This window comes from Neocloeon triangulifer, unplaced genomic scaffold, assembly GCF_031216515.1.
Source record: "Neocloeon triangulifer isolate White Clay Creek 2 clone unplaced genomic scaffold, ASM3121651v1 ptg000012l, whole genome shotgun sequence".
Classification (NCBI taxonomy): Eukaryota; Metazoa; Arthropoda; class Insecta; order Ephemeroptera; family Baetidae; genus Neocloeon; species Neocloeon triangulifer.
Window position 1 is genome coordinate 4,821,792 of NW_026775554.1, and position 18,137 is coordinate 4,839,928.

The window sequence follows — 18,137 nt, forward strand, 5'->3', positions numbered from 1 at the left end:
ATCAAAAACTTTTAATGATAAAATTTAAATGATCACTTTTTCCTTATGTTTTTCAGTGGTTTATCTCCCTTGCATCATTCCTATTCCTATACAACGCGTATACACATAATAATACATTATGTAATTTCTTCCTATAGGCCCCAATGCCGTAAGAGGAATTTACAATGGCAAATTCCTTTTACATAATTGGAGCCTTGGAGCAGTGGAGAAAAGTGAAATTCCTACTGTCTCATATTTCCGCTGAAATTCCGAGCATATTATGTGATGTGGTTTGCATGCTTCTATTTGCGCTTAATAATAATTGTCCCTGTTCTATAATTATTATTTAATATTTATGTCAATTAATACAAAAATTTAAAATTTGAAAAGAGAAGAAAATGTTTACAACTAGCAGATGTCTGCTAAAACGCCCCATACAAAAAAAGATATTGTTTTTATTTAAGCTTACATTGTTAAAATCTCATTGTTTGCATTCCATTTTTGTTTTATTTTTTCAAAGAAAATGGAATTGCTGGCCTAAACGGCACCATCAACAGCAAGATTTTTTTATAAAGCGTAATCTGAGACAAAAAAAACGACGTCCGCTATAGATTGCCAATTTGTTACAAAATTTAAATTTTTTTTCTTTATGCTTCAATTCCTCAACATTTATTATTCAACGTTTATAAATTGACTCTGAAAATTTTCATTGTGTAATTGCTAATAAATTTCGTCAAAGTTTTACAAAAGTGTAGGTAATATTTATTTAAGAAATTTTCAGAAATAAAAATGATTTCTGGCTTTTTATTTTTTTTTTAGATAATTTTCATTTTAATATAATTTTTAATTTGAAACATTGTTCAATTAGATCGCTCTTGAAAACAATCTGCAAGGAGCACCGCCGGCGGCTGGATGGTGCTCGATGGTGCTGGGTCGGTCGGAAAAGGGTTGTGGGCACGCATGCGTGGCGGCGCGGGACGTCGGCAGCTCGCTCTGGTGTGGCAGCGGCTCTCGGTGGGACTAGCTGCAAGAATTCACGTTCAGTAGAGTGAGCAAGAAGCAAGTGCACAGGTCTCTCGTCCGCACGCCCGTCCCTCGAGTGCCGCCGCATCCGAATTTTTCACCGCGAGTGTCCCGAAAACCCGTTTCATGGGCTGAAGGCCGCAACCGCGCTGCGAGTGGACTTTCCTTTACGTTTTTGATTGCTTTCGTTTCGAAGAGAAGAATATAGATTAGAAGAAGAAGTGAGTGGTGACGACCGACCCATCAGCTGCCTTTCCATCCAACCCGTACAGTTATTTAGAAATCGCACAGCAGCTTCAGCAGCAACAACCAACGGAACGCGGAACGCACTGTTCCACTTCTTTTTCAAAAACGTAAGAAGAATTTTGCTAATTTTTTTTATAATTTTGTAAAATTGAAATTCTGGGCCACTGAAAATAAAATTAAATTTCCAGACGAGGGTTAAATAATTTCAAATTTTAATTCAAACGTTTCACTTAAGTAATTTTTCTTTTAATTTTCTTTTTTAATTGTATAAATTTAGACTTTCAGTTCTGCATGGATAATTGCAATTTTACCACAAGTTAAGTTTTAATAATTAGCCGAGGTACTTTCGAAATTTATTTCAAATGCGTTTAAATGAAATCTTTGTCCTCGACCGGAAGTTCGCTTTAATTTAAAGAAGTTCTGCTTGAGAAACGAGTGTTCGAAATAATTCACTGAGCGGAATTTTAGCTGAACAGCTGCCAAGTTAACCGCGGCTCTATTAATTGGTCGCTTAATCCACTTTGAAATTTTTTATTCAAGGTCTGAAAATATTTTGATTGATTCACGGGAAATTCATTTGTGAACGATTTAAAATTTTCCCACAACGCCACCAATCTTGAGGAAATTTCCCTTCGTTGGTGTGACGCAAGTAACTCGGAGAAAAAGTGAAAACCAGCGTCATCACCTGATTTTCATGGTTCTTTTTGTTCACCGCGACCGACGACGTAGACACGGACAGACTGTTATTATTTACTTTTAATGAAAGAGGAAATAAACAGTTCAAATATTTGGCCTCCTTATCGCCGGCGGCGACCAGAACTTTCTTTATTTTCCTTCGTTTGGCACGAAATCGAGCACGAAATAAATTTCGCCTTCGGAGGCGTGGGGAATTTTAAAATGATTAAGTCCAAGACGTGGTGGTCAATAACAGGAAAATTGTGATGCGAATCGAGACGACCTTGCGAGTAGTTGAGTGAGAAAGAAAGAAAGAAGGTGCAGTTATTAGGCGAATGTGTCATGCCCACGCTACTCTTATCTGCTGATGTGAATCACCAGAGGAAAAAATAAAGCAAATTTAAATTGTGTGCGATTATTTGCAGTGGCGATGGTGACATCTGAAATGCCAAATTTTTTTATTTTACATTTGGTGTAAAATTTTGGCACGTAAAAGTGTATTTAAAATTTAAATTATAAATTTAAAAAAATTGTTATCTGATATAGGGAGATTAAATTAAAGTATGTAAGCTGTAGTAAAATTTAACAATTTTAACCGTTATATTTAAATATAAAATCAACTTTCAATAGGTTAAAGAAATTAATATTAAAATACAATGATTAATTTGATGTAATTTTTAGTGAATTGTGTAATTATTTAAATTATTTTATTTGGTAAAATTTTATTTTGTATTTTGTGTCAAGATTGTTTAGTTAAAAATCATTTGATTTCATTGGAGTCAATTTATCTTCCGTATTTGCAAACCTTTCAAATTTCATTTTTTTTTTTTTAATATTTTGAAATGGCATTTAACTGTTTATAACTGCGTGGCAATCAAAACACACGTCCGGCGATAAAAGTATGTACTTTACTCGCTCGCCATAGCAGACCTTGATTACTCAAGGTAAAAATAAAACGCATCATTGCTGCCCGCACTGAATTTTGTCTCGGCATTTTTGAAGGGAGAAATTTCCTATATTTATAACAATTCATTCTTGTCAAGGGGAAAACGCGCAGTTTGAAATTTGCGAAAAAATAATGAGAAGAAGCAAAAGCACACACGTGTTTGTTTTCTTTCTTATTTCTCGTTTGAAACTTTGTTTCCCGTTTGTGCAGCGTTTGCGAGTTGGCGAAGGAAGAAAAATTCCGCAATTCAGCTGCGTTTATTTTTATGCCAGTCGTTTGTGGAGATGCATTTTGAATATAAGTAGGCTGAGAATGATTTACAGCAGCAGCAGCAGATCGTGTTGTCATAAATGCATGCAGGTTTCGTCTTTCAACAACCGCATTTTGCTTATTTACTAACTTAAAATCTGATTTTTAATAAGAGCCCAAAAATAATATCAATCTTGGAGATTTGGAAGAGGGCAAAACATCAAATGAAACTTAAGTAATTATTTGATGTTAAATATTTAAGGAATAACATTAAAAACGTAGTGAATTTAAAAAATTAAAAGTCATGAATATTGGTAATTTTTGGCATAATTTTAATTATTTTAATTCTAGCTCAAGAAAGTTTGGTAAAGTTTATCCCTGGATTCTCAGCATTAGTTTATTCCCCTTTTTCTTTCTCAGAGAAACAAAATCTTTAGTTCCTTCTCTCCTCAGGTCATCAACTCGCGATAGGAACGAATCCTTTTTTGCTCTGTCCCTTTTTTCCAATTATATTTTTTGCCGGGGTTTCTTCTCACGGGTCCGTCTTTCCTTTCTTTGCCACCGTCGCGTTTTGTTGCTAGGCGGGCGAGCGAGTGTGCCGCCGTTGTGCACTCTCCACTTTTCATTGATCCGCGCGGCTCAAGGGTGTGCTGTGCGGGGTTGCCTGCCACCAGGACCCGCACGCGCACCACCAACGCCCTCCCCGCCACGCACCGACGACGCTCAACAAGCTCGAGGACGTTGCACCAATGAACCCATAACTCAAACTTTGATTATTTGGGTAGCTTTTGGAATCAAAAGTTCAAAGGGAAAAAGTGTTATGGCGCGCAGTGCTACTTTAAACGTGGCCCCGTTGCTATTTTACAAATGATATTCCGATTGGTGCTTTTTTGACTGATTTATACAAGAATCTACAGAAAATGAGTTTAAACTTCACAATTTAAAAACGTAGCTATTTTAAATGCAATAAATTTTGGTAATTCTGATTTGCAATAGAAGTAAGAAATTTTAGCAAATTTAAACTTATGATTTTACTTGACATGCTTTTTTTCTAAGAGTTGCAATGGAGGGATGATTCATGATGTTTGCATTCATGGTCGGTTATTGTTTCATAGAAAACGGAAGACAATAAATCAAATGTGATCGAATGATTCAAAAACCTAGCGAGGAGGATTGATATTAAATTTAGTATCATGAATTTATTAATTTTTATTGAAAATTTTATTTAATTGCAAATCATTTCTGCCGAAACCTTAAAATAATTAATTAATAAATAATATTTTTTAATGTCTCGAGGCATACAAAACTCAATTTTATTTCATCTACAAATCAAATTCCATTAACAATTTGTCGTTTGCTCATCTATCAAAAGGCGAATCTGTTGGTCACTCCGCCGGAAGAGTTTTGGCCGCCAGCAGGAAGAACCTTGTTGGCAATCGAATACATTTAAAAAGAACTTTTTGCTGCAACCTATAGGAAGCGCGCGTTGAATACGATTTTCGCATATGAACTCTGCTCGATTCCGCGTGTGTCGTAAAAACGGCGATGCCTTTGAGAGTCTGCGCGGGTGTCGCGATAAACACGCCGATAAGATAAAATGACATGCGAGCAGCAAAGTCCCTCGATCCGTATTTGGAAGCGACACACAAAGTCCTTGAAAGATTTCTCTCTTTGCGCTGGAAATTTTCCTGCACGACAGGCGCTGCAGTGAAAGTGCTGCGTCTAATTTGCCAATGAATAATTGCTGCCGGCAAACATCTGTCTGTCAATTGTTTGTGAGGATTATCTAAAAATGAAAAAAAAACTATGCATGGACTATCTTGATTAACCTTATGTGGATGTTCTAATAAAAAAATCCTAGAATTCATAACGCTCTTTTAAACTTGATAAATGAGGTTCTAATTTTGTACTTCGTTGAACTCATCCTATATTTATAAGTTTTTATAAAATTTTATGTTAAAATATTTATATAATTTTGAATTTTTTTTTTTTTTTCAAGAAATTGACACTTAAGGAGATAATCATGGAAGTGAAGAACTGGGGCTAATGAGGAAAAAGCCCGAGTTCTTCACTTCTATAATTTTGAAAGTTTTCAATTAATATATGGTTCTTAAAATTATTTGATTCAAAGTTGTCAATCATTAATATTTTTATGTTCATAAATTTGAATACTTTATCGTTTTAATTTTCGTTTTAATTTTAAATATTTCATTGCATTTAAGTTTCCATTATTATTATAAGTTTAAATGAATATAAATCTGAACAATATTGACCAATATATTATTATATTTTTGCAGTCACATTTTGTAAATGCATTTATGTTAAATTGTAATAATGTGTAAACCCTTACCTGTGCAATGTAAACTGATTATACAACGTCAGCATTTTATCCTTTTATGCAAATAAGTTTTATTGCCACAACAAGACAAGTACAATAAGTTAGGCAAGAATTTGTTTCATGATGAGCCCCGGCGTATGGTCTCTGGTGGTGTCGCAAGCAGTTGTCGGCTGCGACCTTTCTCGTTCGTATCACACCTCGCTGTCTTTGTTTCTCGATTATTTTTAATCGGCCGCCGAGTTTCATGTTAATTTCGTTAGCTAACGAGAGAAGAAGCGACAACTGGCGTTCTGCCCGCGGCCGTAAACCCGTTCGTCGTTGAGAAAATTCACGGACAAGGTGCGCAATATCGTCAAATTCTTTTTTTTTTACGGTCCACTCAGGGTTGTTTTCTAATTTGAATTCTTTCGGGGAAATCAGCGTTGAAGAGCTTTTAATATAAAGAGCAGAGTATTGTGCTCTCTGGTGTGCCGATAAAATTTCGAATCAGAAACCAAACTTCCGCCCTGGATGGGGAAACGGGGTTACTGCGCCGTTTATCAGCACACATATTCTTGTTGGAGAGGAAAATTCAGCAATCTAAATTTTAACACAGAAAATTAGGTCTCATGTTTAAAGAGAATTATAACGTTTACTAGATTACAAAATAACACTTCTCACTTTCAATAGCTAGCGCAATCAGTCAAAATTTAGACTTTGTCCTTTGATTTGCATCTTATCAACAATTCAAATAAGTTGAACAAAAAATATATGAGGAGTGGTTAAAAAAAAAACATTATTGATAGTGCAAACACTTAAAATAGAAGAGTTCTGCTGAAAATCTTTTGGAACTTATACTTATCAGAAATTAATTGGAAAAAAATGAAGCAAACAAACTTAATTTACTTGGCAAACAAATATTTATTAAACAATTAACTAGGACTTACATGTCTAGACAAAATAAATAAACATTATCCTTCTGTATTTTATTGTTTTAATCTTAAAGTAAAAATGAAAGATAATTAATCCTTAAAAATAAAGTTCCTTTCGTAAGTAGAATGTAATGATAAAATTCATAGTTTAACGTCGCATTTTTATTTCAAAATTTCAGTTTTTTTAATGTTTAAAAATTGCAGCCTATAAAATAAACTGTATTAAGTTAGGAAATTAATATTTTTAAATTTTCTAAAATCACAGAAAATCTAAAAAATTTCAATATGCAATTTTATTTACCTCTCTAAATATCTTGATAAAACCATTTACCATTTAATTAATTCCTCTCAATGGGTTTAAATATCTGGGACGGTCAGCTTGCAAGGGTTTACTGTAAATTTTGAAGTATTATTTGGACCCACTGCACACTTAACTCATTAAGTATTTGGATCCTTTGTACCAAGGTTCGAGCATCAAAAAAACAAGACGTTATTTGATTGTTGTTTTGGGACGTTTGGGTACACAAAAGTTCATGGAGAATTGCGATTTACAACTTAACTATATTAAGCTCTAAAATTGTCTGATTAAACGATTATCTTATGTATCAGGCTTAATTTTCACCACGTCCAGGTGAAAAATTGACTTTAAAAAAAGAAACAAACAAGACTCTAAAACAATCAAAAGATTTGAAGCATTCGAAAGTCTGCCACTATAATAAGTGATAAGATAAAAAAAATCGCTCGAATGCGATTCGCAAGCTTGCAAATGTAATAATTCCCTGCGTTCGTTGACTCTTTAACCTTCGCTTAAAGGGAGTGAAAGAAGAAGAAGAAGCAGCAGCAGCAGAAACATATAAATAAATGATTCTCCCCGGCGCACGACCTCGATTATGGCGAATCGCGACGTCTTATTTCCACATCAGCATGCCCCGTTGTTGTTAACCGCAACCGCCGACCTTATGACCTAGGTCGTTAAACCAACATCTGGATCTCACCACAACAAAGATCAATTTCCAATCGAACTCAAAAAGGTGGTTACGTAACCGCCGTTTTAATGTGCATATTTAAATTATTGAAGCTGGAAATGGAAATGTGTCCAATTCCATTATCATTGCACGCGGATCTAATGTTGGCCGTCATTAGGCAACCGAGCGTGACAAGAGCGCTGCTTTGGTCTCTCGCGCCACCCTATCGATTTGCTCACCGGTCCGTCTCTCGCTGCGAAAGACTATATCATTGCACGTGTGTGTCTTTTTATTGAAATGTCTCTCGGTTGCATCTGCGGTCGACTGCAAGACTGGCCGTGGGAACCTCGCTCTGGAAAAAGAGCCACCCGCTGCACTGGTTGCACAGGTGGTCAAGTGCGCGAGTCAGACTTGATTGCATTCTAACATAAGAGGTTGCGCGAATCCAACCTGTTTGCCGCCCTGAAAAGGAAAGGAATATAACGTGGCGGATAAAGGAAATTGAGATGATGCAGGTGATTGTTCGTTGACGTAGGAGGAAAGAAATTCACTGAACAAAAATTACGTGGAAAAACCATAAAAATAATTCGGTAATGGAATAGTTATCTTTATTTTTTATGGCAAAATTAACTTTTGTTTCTTCCACAGCGTGAAAATCTAAGATTATGCTTTTCTTATTTTTGTAAAATAAAATGTTGAAGTCAAAGTAAGAAGAGCGGGTATTCCCTCAGGAAACAGGAAATATTTGTCAGAAGAATAAAAATAAAATGCTTAGGCTTCTATGAAATTTTGCGTCCGACTCTAGCCTAAATCAAAATCGATCTAAAAATCCTTTCATATTGTTAAAATTTCTGTTTTGTGGTGGGTTGTAGCTGAAGTTTTAAAAACTAATACTGTTTCATTTAATGAAACAATTTTTTCTGAAAAATTGTATACCTTGAAAAACAAATTTAATATTTATGTGAGCAAAAATTATCTATGTAGGACGAAGTTGCAAAATTTTCTATTCACAAAAAGATAAAATTATCAACGCTCATGTCAGTTAGAATAATGAACGTTGAAGTTTAATTGAATAAAATTGAGGCCAAACCCCGTTTGAAATTATTTCCTTCCTGGATTAAATTCTGTGATGCAGTTGCAATTTTCCCGAGAGGGAAACCCGAAGGCCAACGCATAATATATTGTTGGCGTTTTTCCTCTAGTGGGTCACGAAAATCGCAACGTAGAACGGCCATTCTTGCATTTCGCAATTTTCGCGATAGCCTCAGGGGCCGTGCGCAGTTTTGTGGACAAGCAGGATTTCATCACAGAGCTGGATCTCAATTTTTGGCTCGCAGATTGATTCGGGGTCGGAACACCTGCACCTCCAGCTCGAAAGCCGGTTTTTCGCGTGCAGCTTTCCTCCAACTCCGGAGCCACGCAGACTGTTCGCTCGCCAGCCCAGCACGTGAGATTTGCCTCTTTTTTTTATATTCGAATCAACATTTTTTTTTTTGCGGCGGCGGCGACGGAGCGTGGTAGTGGTAGTATATTTTATACGAGCGTTGCTCCGAGCAGCCGCGCCCGCAAACAAAACAAGCATTGTGGAATTTTCCGTCGCAAGTCGATGTTTGAACGCGAAAATTATTCTCTCTCTCCAGTAGCAGCAGCTGCTGTGCGACCTTTGTTTTGGCGAGGCGGCTGCGTGACGCAAACCAAAATATAAAAAAAACTGCGTGCATGACAAGGCAGTTCCAACGTCATCCGCGTATTTTTGTTTACACACATTTACGCTGAAACTTTTATTCTATTTTTTTAATAAAAATTTTCATAAAATATTCGTATTTGTATTTGATCTAAATTTTTTGCTCTCTCACCAGGTTGAAACCTTGCAAGGAAGATAATTTTATTCATTGAAACAATTATGAAAATGTGTAATATTCTATTTAATGCTAAATATATTTTGCAAAATCTTGTTCAAAAACTTTCATAATTAGTTCTAGAGTTAAAAATTAACATTTTAGATTTTATTTTCATTTCCATTATGCAGATTTTTAAAATTATCGCTAAATTTTCTTTTAAATAAAATAATAATTGAGAGCAGACTAAATTTTGTAAATTAATTTTCTTTGTATTTTCACGTGTCTACATCTCATGATCTCTCCTCTCTGTTGATGAGAAGGGTCGTGACCCATTATCTTCTGGTCTGTTGACTAGACAGAAATTTTACTCATTGAGAGAAGTTTCGAGGCAACACATGTGTACAATCCCAGTACAGTCAACACGCAGCGCAATTACGACTTGCCCTCAAATGGAATCGGTTCGCTCTGGATTTGCGCTCTCTCGCGTGTCACTTTATTTCGCCCTTGGCGAATGGAGGCTGTGCGCCCGGTGGGAAAATCGATGCTCTGCTCAATCTCATTGTCAGGCCTTGCTCTTGTTTCGAGGGTGCGAAACGGCGTCACTACAGCGGATTTTTGCGTAGCGCTAATTTCAAGGTCGACCTAGCACAATTTACAATTAGCACTTATTTGCTAAACAACCTTTGCGCTTTTAGACAGCTGAAAATTTGACCCTTTGAACGGTCATGGTTAAGTAGAGAAATTTCCCAATTCGCTCCAAAAAGACAAAATTTCTTTGTTTCAAATGTTTTAAATAAATATTGTTTTTAACAATGTGGCGTAAGATGTAATAATATAATAGTAATAAGTAATAATTAACATTTTTTTTGTTTTTAATTTAAAGAAATTTGGATTGACAAAATTTAGAGTAGTTTATCTTACGTAATTAAAATCTAAATTACTGTAAAAATTTGGTGAACTTGGCAAACTTTAAATTTCTTCTCTATTTTTGATTAATTTAATAAATAATTCCAAATTAAATTTAAGTAAAATAATAACCTAAAATGCACTCTTGGATATCTTCCTGCCTATATATCTATTATCATTACAGCTTACATGGGTTTTCCCTGGAGGACGTTTTTTATTTACACACTAAAAAAAATCAATAATGCAAGACTGATTTCTAGAGAACTCCAGAGAACTCAAGTTTGTTAATCATGTTAATCTATTGCCGACACGCAATCAGTTTAAGTCTGTCTGATGATAATTTTTTGTGTTACAATAACGTAATTAAGAAATCATTCCGTTGAGACGTCATCTAGAACCGTTTTTATTAATGCTATAGAGGAATTGAATGATTTAACATACTTTTGAGTCCCTTAAAATAATAATTATTCATCATATTTGATCCAATTAAAAAGACTTTAAATTTCTTTACAATCCAACACCATCAATCATATAAAGACTAAGCGAAGAAAAGTAAGCATTCTTTATTTATCTGTAAATTACATTTTATGAAAGGAGAAACAAGCTGCTTTCAAAAGAGATCTCTGTCCGCAACTCGTTTGAAAACAAATTTAAAAAAAAACATGCTTAATAAGTAACCGCACGATTTCCATTATTTTTTCTCTGTTCATTATGAGACCCTGATAAGACACCTGTATTTTTGTTTATCAAATTTGATACCAATTATTATTAATTATCTTTAACACTCTTGCTAAGTTTTGTTTTCAAAATAACTAAAACTTGTAATGACTTCGGTTGAACAATTTTAAAACCTTTCCCTCTTAATGAACAGCACATTCATCCACTTTAATGCGCGTTGTCTTGAATGATGTAATTAATTGTTGGTCGCGGCCATAAAGAGATCTCGCGTATCTAATCGAATCAGATGATGTATGTGTTGGTGAAGAAGATTCTGTTTGCGTCTTCGAGGCCGCTCTTTCTTTCACGCGTCATCTTTGACTCGGTGCCACGATTGGGGCGATCGCATCACACCCTCCGATTGGCAATCCCGTGTCGTTTGTTTGCGAATCGCCCAATTCGGGGAACTCCAATTTCACGGTCCGGAGAGCAAATTTTAATTTTGGAGGGATAAAGGCTCTCCCCGCGTGTGTTCCCTCGCGGGCGGTCCACGCCAGTGAAAAGAGCTGAGAAAGAGCAGCTGGGGTTATTTTAAACGCGGACCACTGCCAACGATTTGATGTAACTCTGCGCTGCCATTGGTATTACGGGCCAGGTAATTACTCCTTTCTAACTGCCACCGGCCATTCGCGGAATGCAGCGTCTAATCCTGATTATAGAAAAACGCTTTGGAAGGCTCTAGTAGCCGATTGCGGCTGAACTTGGACGCTATTTTTATCCACTCGGCACTTCTTGCTGTCTATATAAAACGCGTGCTTCGTCGCGTGACACTCGGGAGAGAGACGTTTAAATTTAAACTCTGCGACTTTTTTCTAATTAGAGCAGGAGTCTTACTTGGTAGAAGTTAGATTGCTCACACGTTTGCCAAAAGGTCTACCGCATTTATTTATTTTTCCAACCTGATTGAGTGATTTGAAGTAGATATTGAGTTTTTTTTTCAAACATTTAAATTATGTTTTTATAATAAATTTTAGAATGTTTATTTTTCATTAATTAATTACTTGAAACAAGGGTTTGTTGCAGATTATTGGATAATTACTGAATATCTATAAGGAAAAAATTAAACCAAGCAACAATCAGTTTCAGCATTTGAAATCTATAAGTTCTAAACAGTGTCAGATTTGTCCGGTTCTTGTCTTTCAACAATCAAACAATCTTGATTGTTTTTCTTCATTTTTGCACCCGACGTGCTGGATTTTCCTCTACACTTCTTGTGCGCAGAGATAAAAGTCTGCTTTTGGACTCACTGAGCTGCGATTAGAAAGCAAGGTCTTCTCCATTTGCATCTGCATTATTCACCTCTCGTCATCCCGAGTTTGCATTATGTATATTTATTCCGACGCTTGTTTTTCCAGCACAGTTGAAATTCAAATTTGCCACTTTCGTGTTCGCAGAGAAAGAGACTTTTGGAGAGAAGTTGCCAGGTCCTGCAGGGTCGAGATTAGCGCGCAGCTGGGATGGTGTTGCTGGTGCCTGACTGGGGTATGGGAGAGTCTGCCGCCGAAAGCGCTGCCGTCAGCAACTACCATGCGAGAATCTCCGAGCAGCAGCAGGGTCGCACTGCCAACGGCGACGGACCACCCTCTTGGAAGGAGCAGGAGTCCGTCGAGGACGAACTCGCCTTGCTACCACTTAAAAGCCAGGTACAGAAATTATTAAAAATAGTTTTTCAGTTGGGTTTTGCTGGCTTAATGTATTAATTTTATGATGCAAAAAATTTACCATTGAAATCTTATTTGAATATTTATGTATTTTTCTTATTTTTAATTTTATCAAATCAATTGCAGTCAAATTAAAATAACTTTATATAGTAATAAACAATTTGTTAATTTTTTTTACGATTGTTTTTAATAATTTTTTTATACCACAAACGTTTTGCCATTCAGATCAGTGCATTTTGCGTCTCTTCCGTTGTTGCCACATGCGTTTGTGATTTGTCCAGTTTGTTTTCAAGTGTGTGAATATTCGCATGCGGGTGGACCACCGTGCAGACTGGCGAGTGAGCAGCTCTTGCCGCAGCGAGGTTCCCGGAAATTAAAACGAAATAACCCCTTTTTAGCACCCATTCACACTAAACTGCTTCAATAACGATGACACTGGAATTAATCACGTTTGTCTTTTTTGGTGACGTCCTTGCAGGTCGGAGGCCACACGAGGCTACTGGTGCTGAACCAGAGCACAATCTGCAAGCCGCTCAACCCGCGCGAGCTCAACTTTTACAAAAACACGCCTGAGGAAATTGAACGTTTTATTCCGAAATTCAAAGGTAAGCTGAGTAAAATAAAATCCATACCCGTTTTTCTTAACAAAGTGCGAAAGAGAATTTATAAACGAGAAAAATGAATTTTTGAGGTAAATTCGGATACGTTTTTTTAGTTGAAAAATTCTTTGGCTGGAAATAGCTCGGCGACAATAATTTTGTCCGGCTGGCGCCAGCCTAATATTTGTCAGCCAGTTCCAAAATATTTGCATATGGCGATGACCGGTGCCAAAAAATCGAGTTTTTGCACCTTGACTCACCCCGCGCCTACAGATATTAAAATCTATTTCCATCTTCAAATTATAAATAAAAAAAGTTGAAAAAAAAACGTATCCATTTGGACCAGAGTGTGTTTGAGTGTGACAGTAGAAAAAAATATTGGGGGGTAAAAAAAAATTGGAAAGAAAGGCAAAAGCAAGGAGCATTCGATGTGCTGAGCTATTGTTCAGGCAGATGAGAAACGCCGTCGAGATCCGAGGAATCGAGGACCGCTTCTCAAAACCTGCCGCGTACGTGCCCTCCTAGCAGGACCCCAAACGAGCCTTGCACGGTTTGTATAGCTGCTATACACTGTGATTTCAACTCGCTGTTTGATCGACCGGCTATCAAAAGTCTAAGAAACAATTGTTTTAAAAAAAATGCGATCAATAAGCTTCTCCTCCAGACTCGCAGCCTGAATTTTAATCACACGCTAGTTTTGTAGAAAGCGTTGGGAAAATTGTTTAATATAAAAAAAAGTGGCCGAAGGTGTATAATTGAATATTAAATTTGGTTGACGCCTTGCATGCTTGCCATCTCTCTTTCATCCGCACCAAACTCTTTTTCAATCGGTGGATTTGCTCGTCCGATTCGAAAAGTGTCCGGAGCGGAAACTGCGCCGCGCCAATTGTGTTCCGCTTCGGCTACTTCACTCTCGCGACGAGCAAACTGCGCACTCTCTTCTCTGCTCTCCGCTAATTAATCGCCATCCCTCGTCTGCAAGTTGCAATTATATTCCGAGAGGCTTCGGGACAAAATTCATTCACCCCAACTCAAAAGTTCGTTCTCAGTGGTCTGACGAGACGCCGGCGTCGTTTGTGTTTCAGGTGTCATGCAAGCTGCCAACAGTAGCGGACCTCTTGGCAAATACAGTCCGAGCTTCCGAGACGTCGACAATGGCAGCAGTTCCAAGCGCAAACGTGACAACCCTTATAGGTAAATTAAAAATATTTTGTAGATTTTTAATTTTTTTCAGTTTTGATTTTTATTCTTTTCTTTTAAAATATAAACGATTAGGTTCTAAATTTCCTTTAAACCAATTTTTCGTCGAAAGAACATTGAAAAAAATTGTATAGCATCACAGCACTGATTTTTTTTTAAATTTTTTTTATGAAATTTCTGATAAAAAAAATTATTCAGAGTCAATTTAAACGAGATCATTCTTTTATCTTAAACAAGATAAGTACTCGTAAATAATACCTTTTGATTAATAGTTATTCAACAGCTATTTTAAAATAAATCTACGCGTGTAGAGCATGATTTTAGAATCAAGAAGTATTTAAAATTGGAATTGGAAAAGTTATTAACAGCATTATTTTTTGATGTTCTCCAATTAGGGTCAAAGTTCGACGAAACAATTCTGCCAGTTCAAGCCAAGGAACACAAATGGACAATGGTGCCAAGCAATGTGAGTTTTTTATAACACCAACTCAAGTGGACTCGGGTTTTTAATTTTATTTTCTCGCTCTGCAGCATTCCTGCTGTTGGAGAATATCACCTCGCACTACGCCAAGCCGTGCGTGCTGGACCTGAAAATGGGCACCAGGCAGCACGGCGACGACGCTTCGGCCGAGAAGAAGAGCAAGCAGATCGCCAAGTGCGCGGCCAGCACTTCCGCCACGCTCGGCGTCCGCCTCTGCGGCATGCAGGTATGTTTAAAAATAAGCCTTCTCAAAATAGACAGATTTCTCCAGCAGCGTAATATAAATAAACCAAAATAAACATACACTTGGGAGACTTATGCAAGTGTGCGTTTGACACATACACAGGTCTACCAGGCGGACACGGACAGCTACGTGAAGGAGGACAAGTATTTTGGCCGCGAACTGGACGAGGAGGGTTTCAAGAGTGCCTTGTTCCGCTTCTTTCACAATGGTTACCACTTACGAAGCGAAGTCGTCCGAGAGGTGATCACCAAACTGGAGAACCTGCGCTCCGTCATCGAGCGGCAGAGCAGCTTCCGCTTCTATTCCAGGTTAGCATTTTGTTTTTAAATAAAATATTTTTGTGAGAATTCATGTCTCGGAAAAAAAATTCAAAATGAAAAACATTTTTTTTTCTTATGGCACCCGTGAGCTTATTAGGCTATTAGGTCGGTCTCTTGCCGTAGTCGAGCACCCTTGGCACAATTGTGCTTCCCAACCAACCTGACCCTTGTTCGGGGGCTTGTTAATGTTCAATGTTCATTTTTCTTATTAGTTTTAGTATTTTTTTTAAAATTATTTTATCAAAACGAAGTGCTTTTTTTAAAATAAATAACAAAATTTTAAAATTGATTTTCCAGCTCTCTGCTTCTCGTCTACGAAGGCCTCGAGCAGCTGAGCGGGACTTCGGCGGCGGCCACCCTTCAGCCATACACGACCCTGAAGCAGGACTCGTCCCTCCTTCACCCGCACGACATTCGTTCTCTTCGCGCCTCAGCCACCTTCTTTGAGCAGGAGACGAGCAACTCGTCCGACTGCCTGTCCCACTCAGACGAGAGCCGCGGGTGCGACGAGGAGCAGCCGGTGGTGCCGGTCGGGGGCAAGACCTTTGTGCCCATCTCGGAGGACACCGTGTTCCTCAACTCGCAGCCAAGCGAGAACGGCGCCGCCGCCAGCAGCCACCAGTACGGCTCCAGTCCAATGTCGGTGGACAGCTGCGGCGCCGGCGTGTACTCGAGCGACTGCTCGCAGTTCACAGAGTCGTCCGAGTCCTCGGACATGGACGTCGGCGGCAACCAGAGTTGGCGACGCGCCAACTCGTTGGGCGCCCAGGAGAAGTGGACGCCGCAGAAGGAGTTGCAGCGCACCCGCAGCGCACCCAGGGTCGACGTGCGCATGATCGACTTTGCGCACACCACCTTCGGCGCCTCCTGCAGCAACTCGTCGGTCCACCTCGGGCCGGACAACGGCTTCATCACAGGCATCGACAGCCTCAGACGACTGCTGAGGGAGATTCTGAGCGAGGCATGATGAACAACCAGTGCTGGTGCCCGCGAAATCAGTTTTAAAGCTGTTACTGAATTTTACGACAGAAAGTACATTTACCGAAATATATATTTCAAATTGATATGCAAGTCAATTTGTTGGCGAAATCAGAGACACACTTGAAACGAAAAGGTGATGCATTTTTTTGTTTTGTTTTTAAAATTTTTCATCGTTCTATTTTGATGTTATTAGAAAAGTGCGGCGTGTATTCCGGACAGAGTTATGAAATTAGTAAAAAAGCAGGCGCGCGTATTTACATTAATTAATTAATTAATTGTCTTTCAATCTCCTGTGACAATCTGTGGTATTACATAGTACTGTAATAATTATTGTAGAGTATAATGGTAATGGAAATAAAAGGTAGCACACTGCCCGGAATAAATTCTCCGACCCGACCGAGAATGTATGCAGAGTCAAGCATTTTTTGCAAATGCCAGAGAGGGAGAGAGAGACGCACACACACGTGAAGTCTCTTTTTTTCGACAAAAATTCTCATATATTATATTACTTGCCCATCGAGAGTTTATTACTTTTGCCAATTCCCTTTTTTAGGGACCATATTATTTAATTACTTGTACGTGTGTGTGCATGCCGAATAAATTTTGAATTACCTCTCGTTTCTCCAGAGCTAGACTGAGCTGCTGTTTTATATTGTAAAAAAAGGAAATGGAGTTTTCACAAAGAAAGTACGCGTTGTGTGATATCTGCACATGCATGACCAATGTTATAGGAGGAAATCATTTTCCTTTTCCACACGCACCTGCTGCAAATTTGATTGTTGATTGTGTATCCAATACATTTTGTGTCACTTGCACCCCTCTTTAAAAACAATACACGCAGTGAATCATCTCTCGGACGCTTTTTCCATACTGAAATATGCTTCCAAGGAAATTTGCTGATTGTGAGTTTAAAAATACACTATTTATTCGTGCTTGAAAAGGAGAGGTCTCTATAAAAAAAAAGAAATGGATATATATCAAAAAAATAATACTCTTCGATTATTAAGCTCTCTTCTATACAGGCGAAAAAGCAAATAAAACGCATCACGTGCATGTAATAAATAGGAGTAAAAATATACAAAGAGCAAAGACCGAAAAATGTATAGTGAGTATTCTGCCTCGTAACGACAAAGTATAATCGAAAAATCGTGTACCCACACAGACACACTATAATGTACTATATTTAAACACGCATTGATGATGAAACATAAGTAACTGAAAATGTGACTGAAAATGCCTACACTTGTAACTAAGCGAATAATAATTCCTTTTGATGAAAATACAGTTATGGGTGCGCTGGGAAATGTTCAAAGAAAAGGGATGAATTTTCCAAACAAACAAACTCGTAACCAAGATACAAGCATGGTGGTTGGATTGTCCTCATTGCGACTGCCATTACAATTTAAATTAGCCGTGAATATAAATCGTTATTATGTAGTTACTTGAATATTGCAAATATTCTCTCAATATTAAAATGATTATTCTGTAATTATTATTATTATTTCCCCGTTTGCAGGGGAATGTAAATAATATAAACCTGATATAAATCGTAATAGACCCGTTATGCTGACAACCAAACCATGCCGAGTAAAAAAAAAAAAAAATAGCAAACAGATTGTATGCGAGTAGTTGTTGTGTATGTCCTAGTGCATGTGCGCGCATAAAAGCTTTTAAATTTTGCCGTGGCGACAGAGAAGAAACTTGTGAGAGGAGGAAAAAAATTGAAATAAGAATGCTGCAAAGTGTTTGAATTAAGTATTAGCTTGACACAATTAGAATATTTTTATAAAAAGGCTGTTCAGATGGGGAGTGTGCGTGTATTTTGTTCTCGACAAATAAATTTATGTTGAAAAAA

The 18,137-nt window shown here is 37.6% G+C and overlaps 1 protein-coding gene across 3 annotated transcripts; it reads left to right on the plus strand.

Moving 5' to 3' along the window:
• Window positions 1-1,009: 1,009 nt before the first annotated feature.
• On the plus strand, window positions 1,010-17,991 carry LOC132198064 (inositol hexakisphosphate kinase 3). Of its 3 annotated transcripts, none has more exons than XM_059621812.1 (8): window positions 1,010-1,355; window positions 12,191-12,439; window positions 12,936-13,062; window positions 14,142-14,250; window positions 14,652-14,722; window positions 14,788-14,963; window positions 15,084-15,289; window positions 15,599-17,991. In XM_059621812.1, exons 2-8 carry the CDS (start codon window positions 12,254-12,256, stop codon window positions 16,266-16,268), a joined length of 1,545 nt encoding a protein of 514 aa, XP_059477795.1. In that variant the 5' UTR covers window positions 1,010-1,355; window positions 12,191-12,253; the 3' UTR covers window positions 16,269-17,991. The 3 variants fall into 3 exon arrangements, with proteins under 3 accessions (XP_059477795.1, XP_059477797.1, XP_059477796.1); XM_059621814.1 differs by lacking the exon at window positions 1,010-1,355 and adding an exon at window positions 11,096-11,391; XM_059621813.1 differs by lacking the exon at window positions 1,010-1,355 and adding an exon at window positions 11,981-12,121.
• Window positions 17,992-18,137: the final 146 nt, after the last annotated feature.

Coding starts and splice junctions, on each gene's coding strand:
- LOC132198064 (XM_059621812.1), top strand. CDS start 12,254: ATGGTGTTGCTGGTGCCTGACTGGGGTATGGGAGAGTCTGCCGCCGAA. Junction 13,063..14,141: donor TTTTATTCCGAAATTCAAAG/GTAAGCTGAGTA, acceptor TTTGTGTTTCAG/GTGTCATGCAAGCTGCCAAC. Junction 14,251..14,651: donor AAACGTGACAACCCTTATAG/GTAAATTAAAAA, acceptor TTCTCCAATTAG/GGTCAAAGTTCGACGAAACA.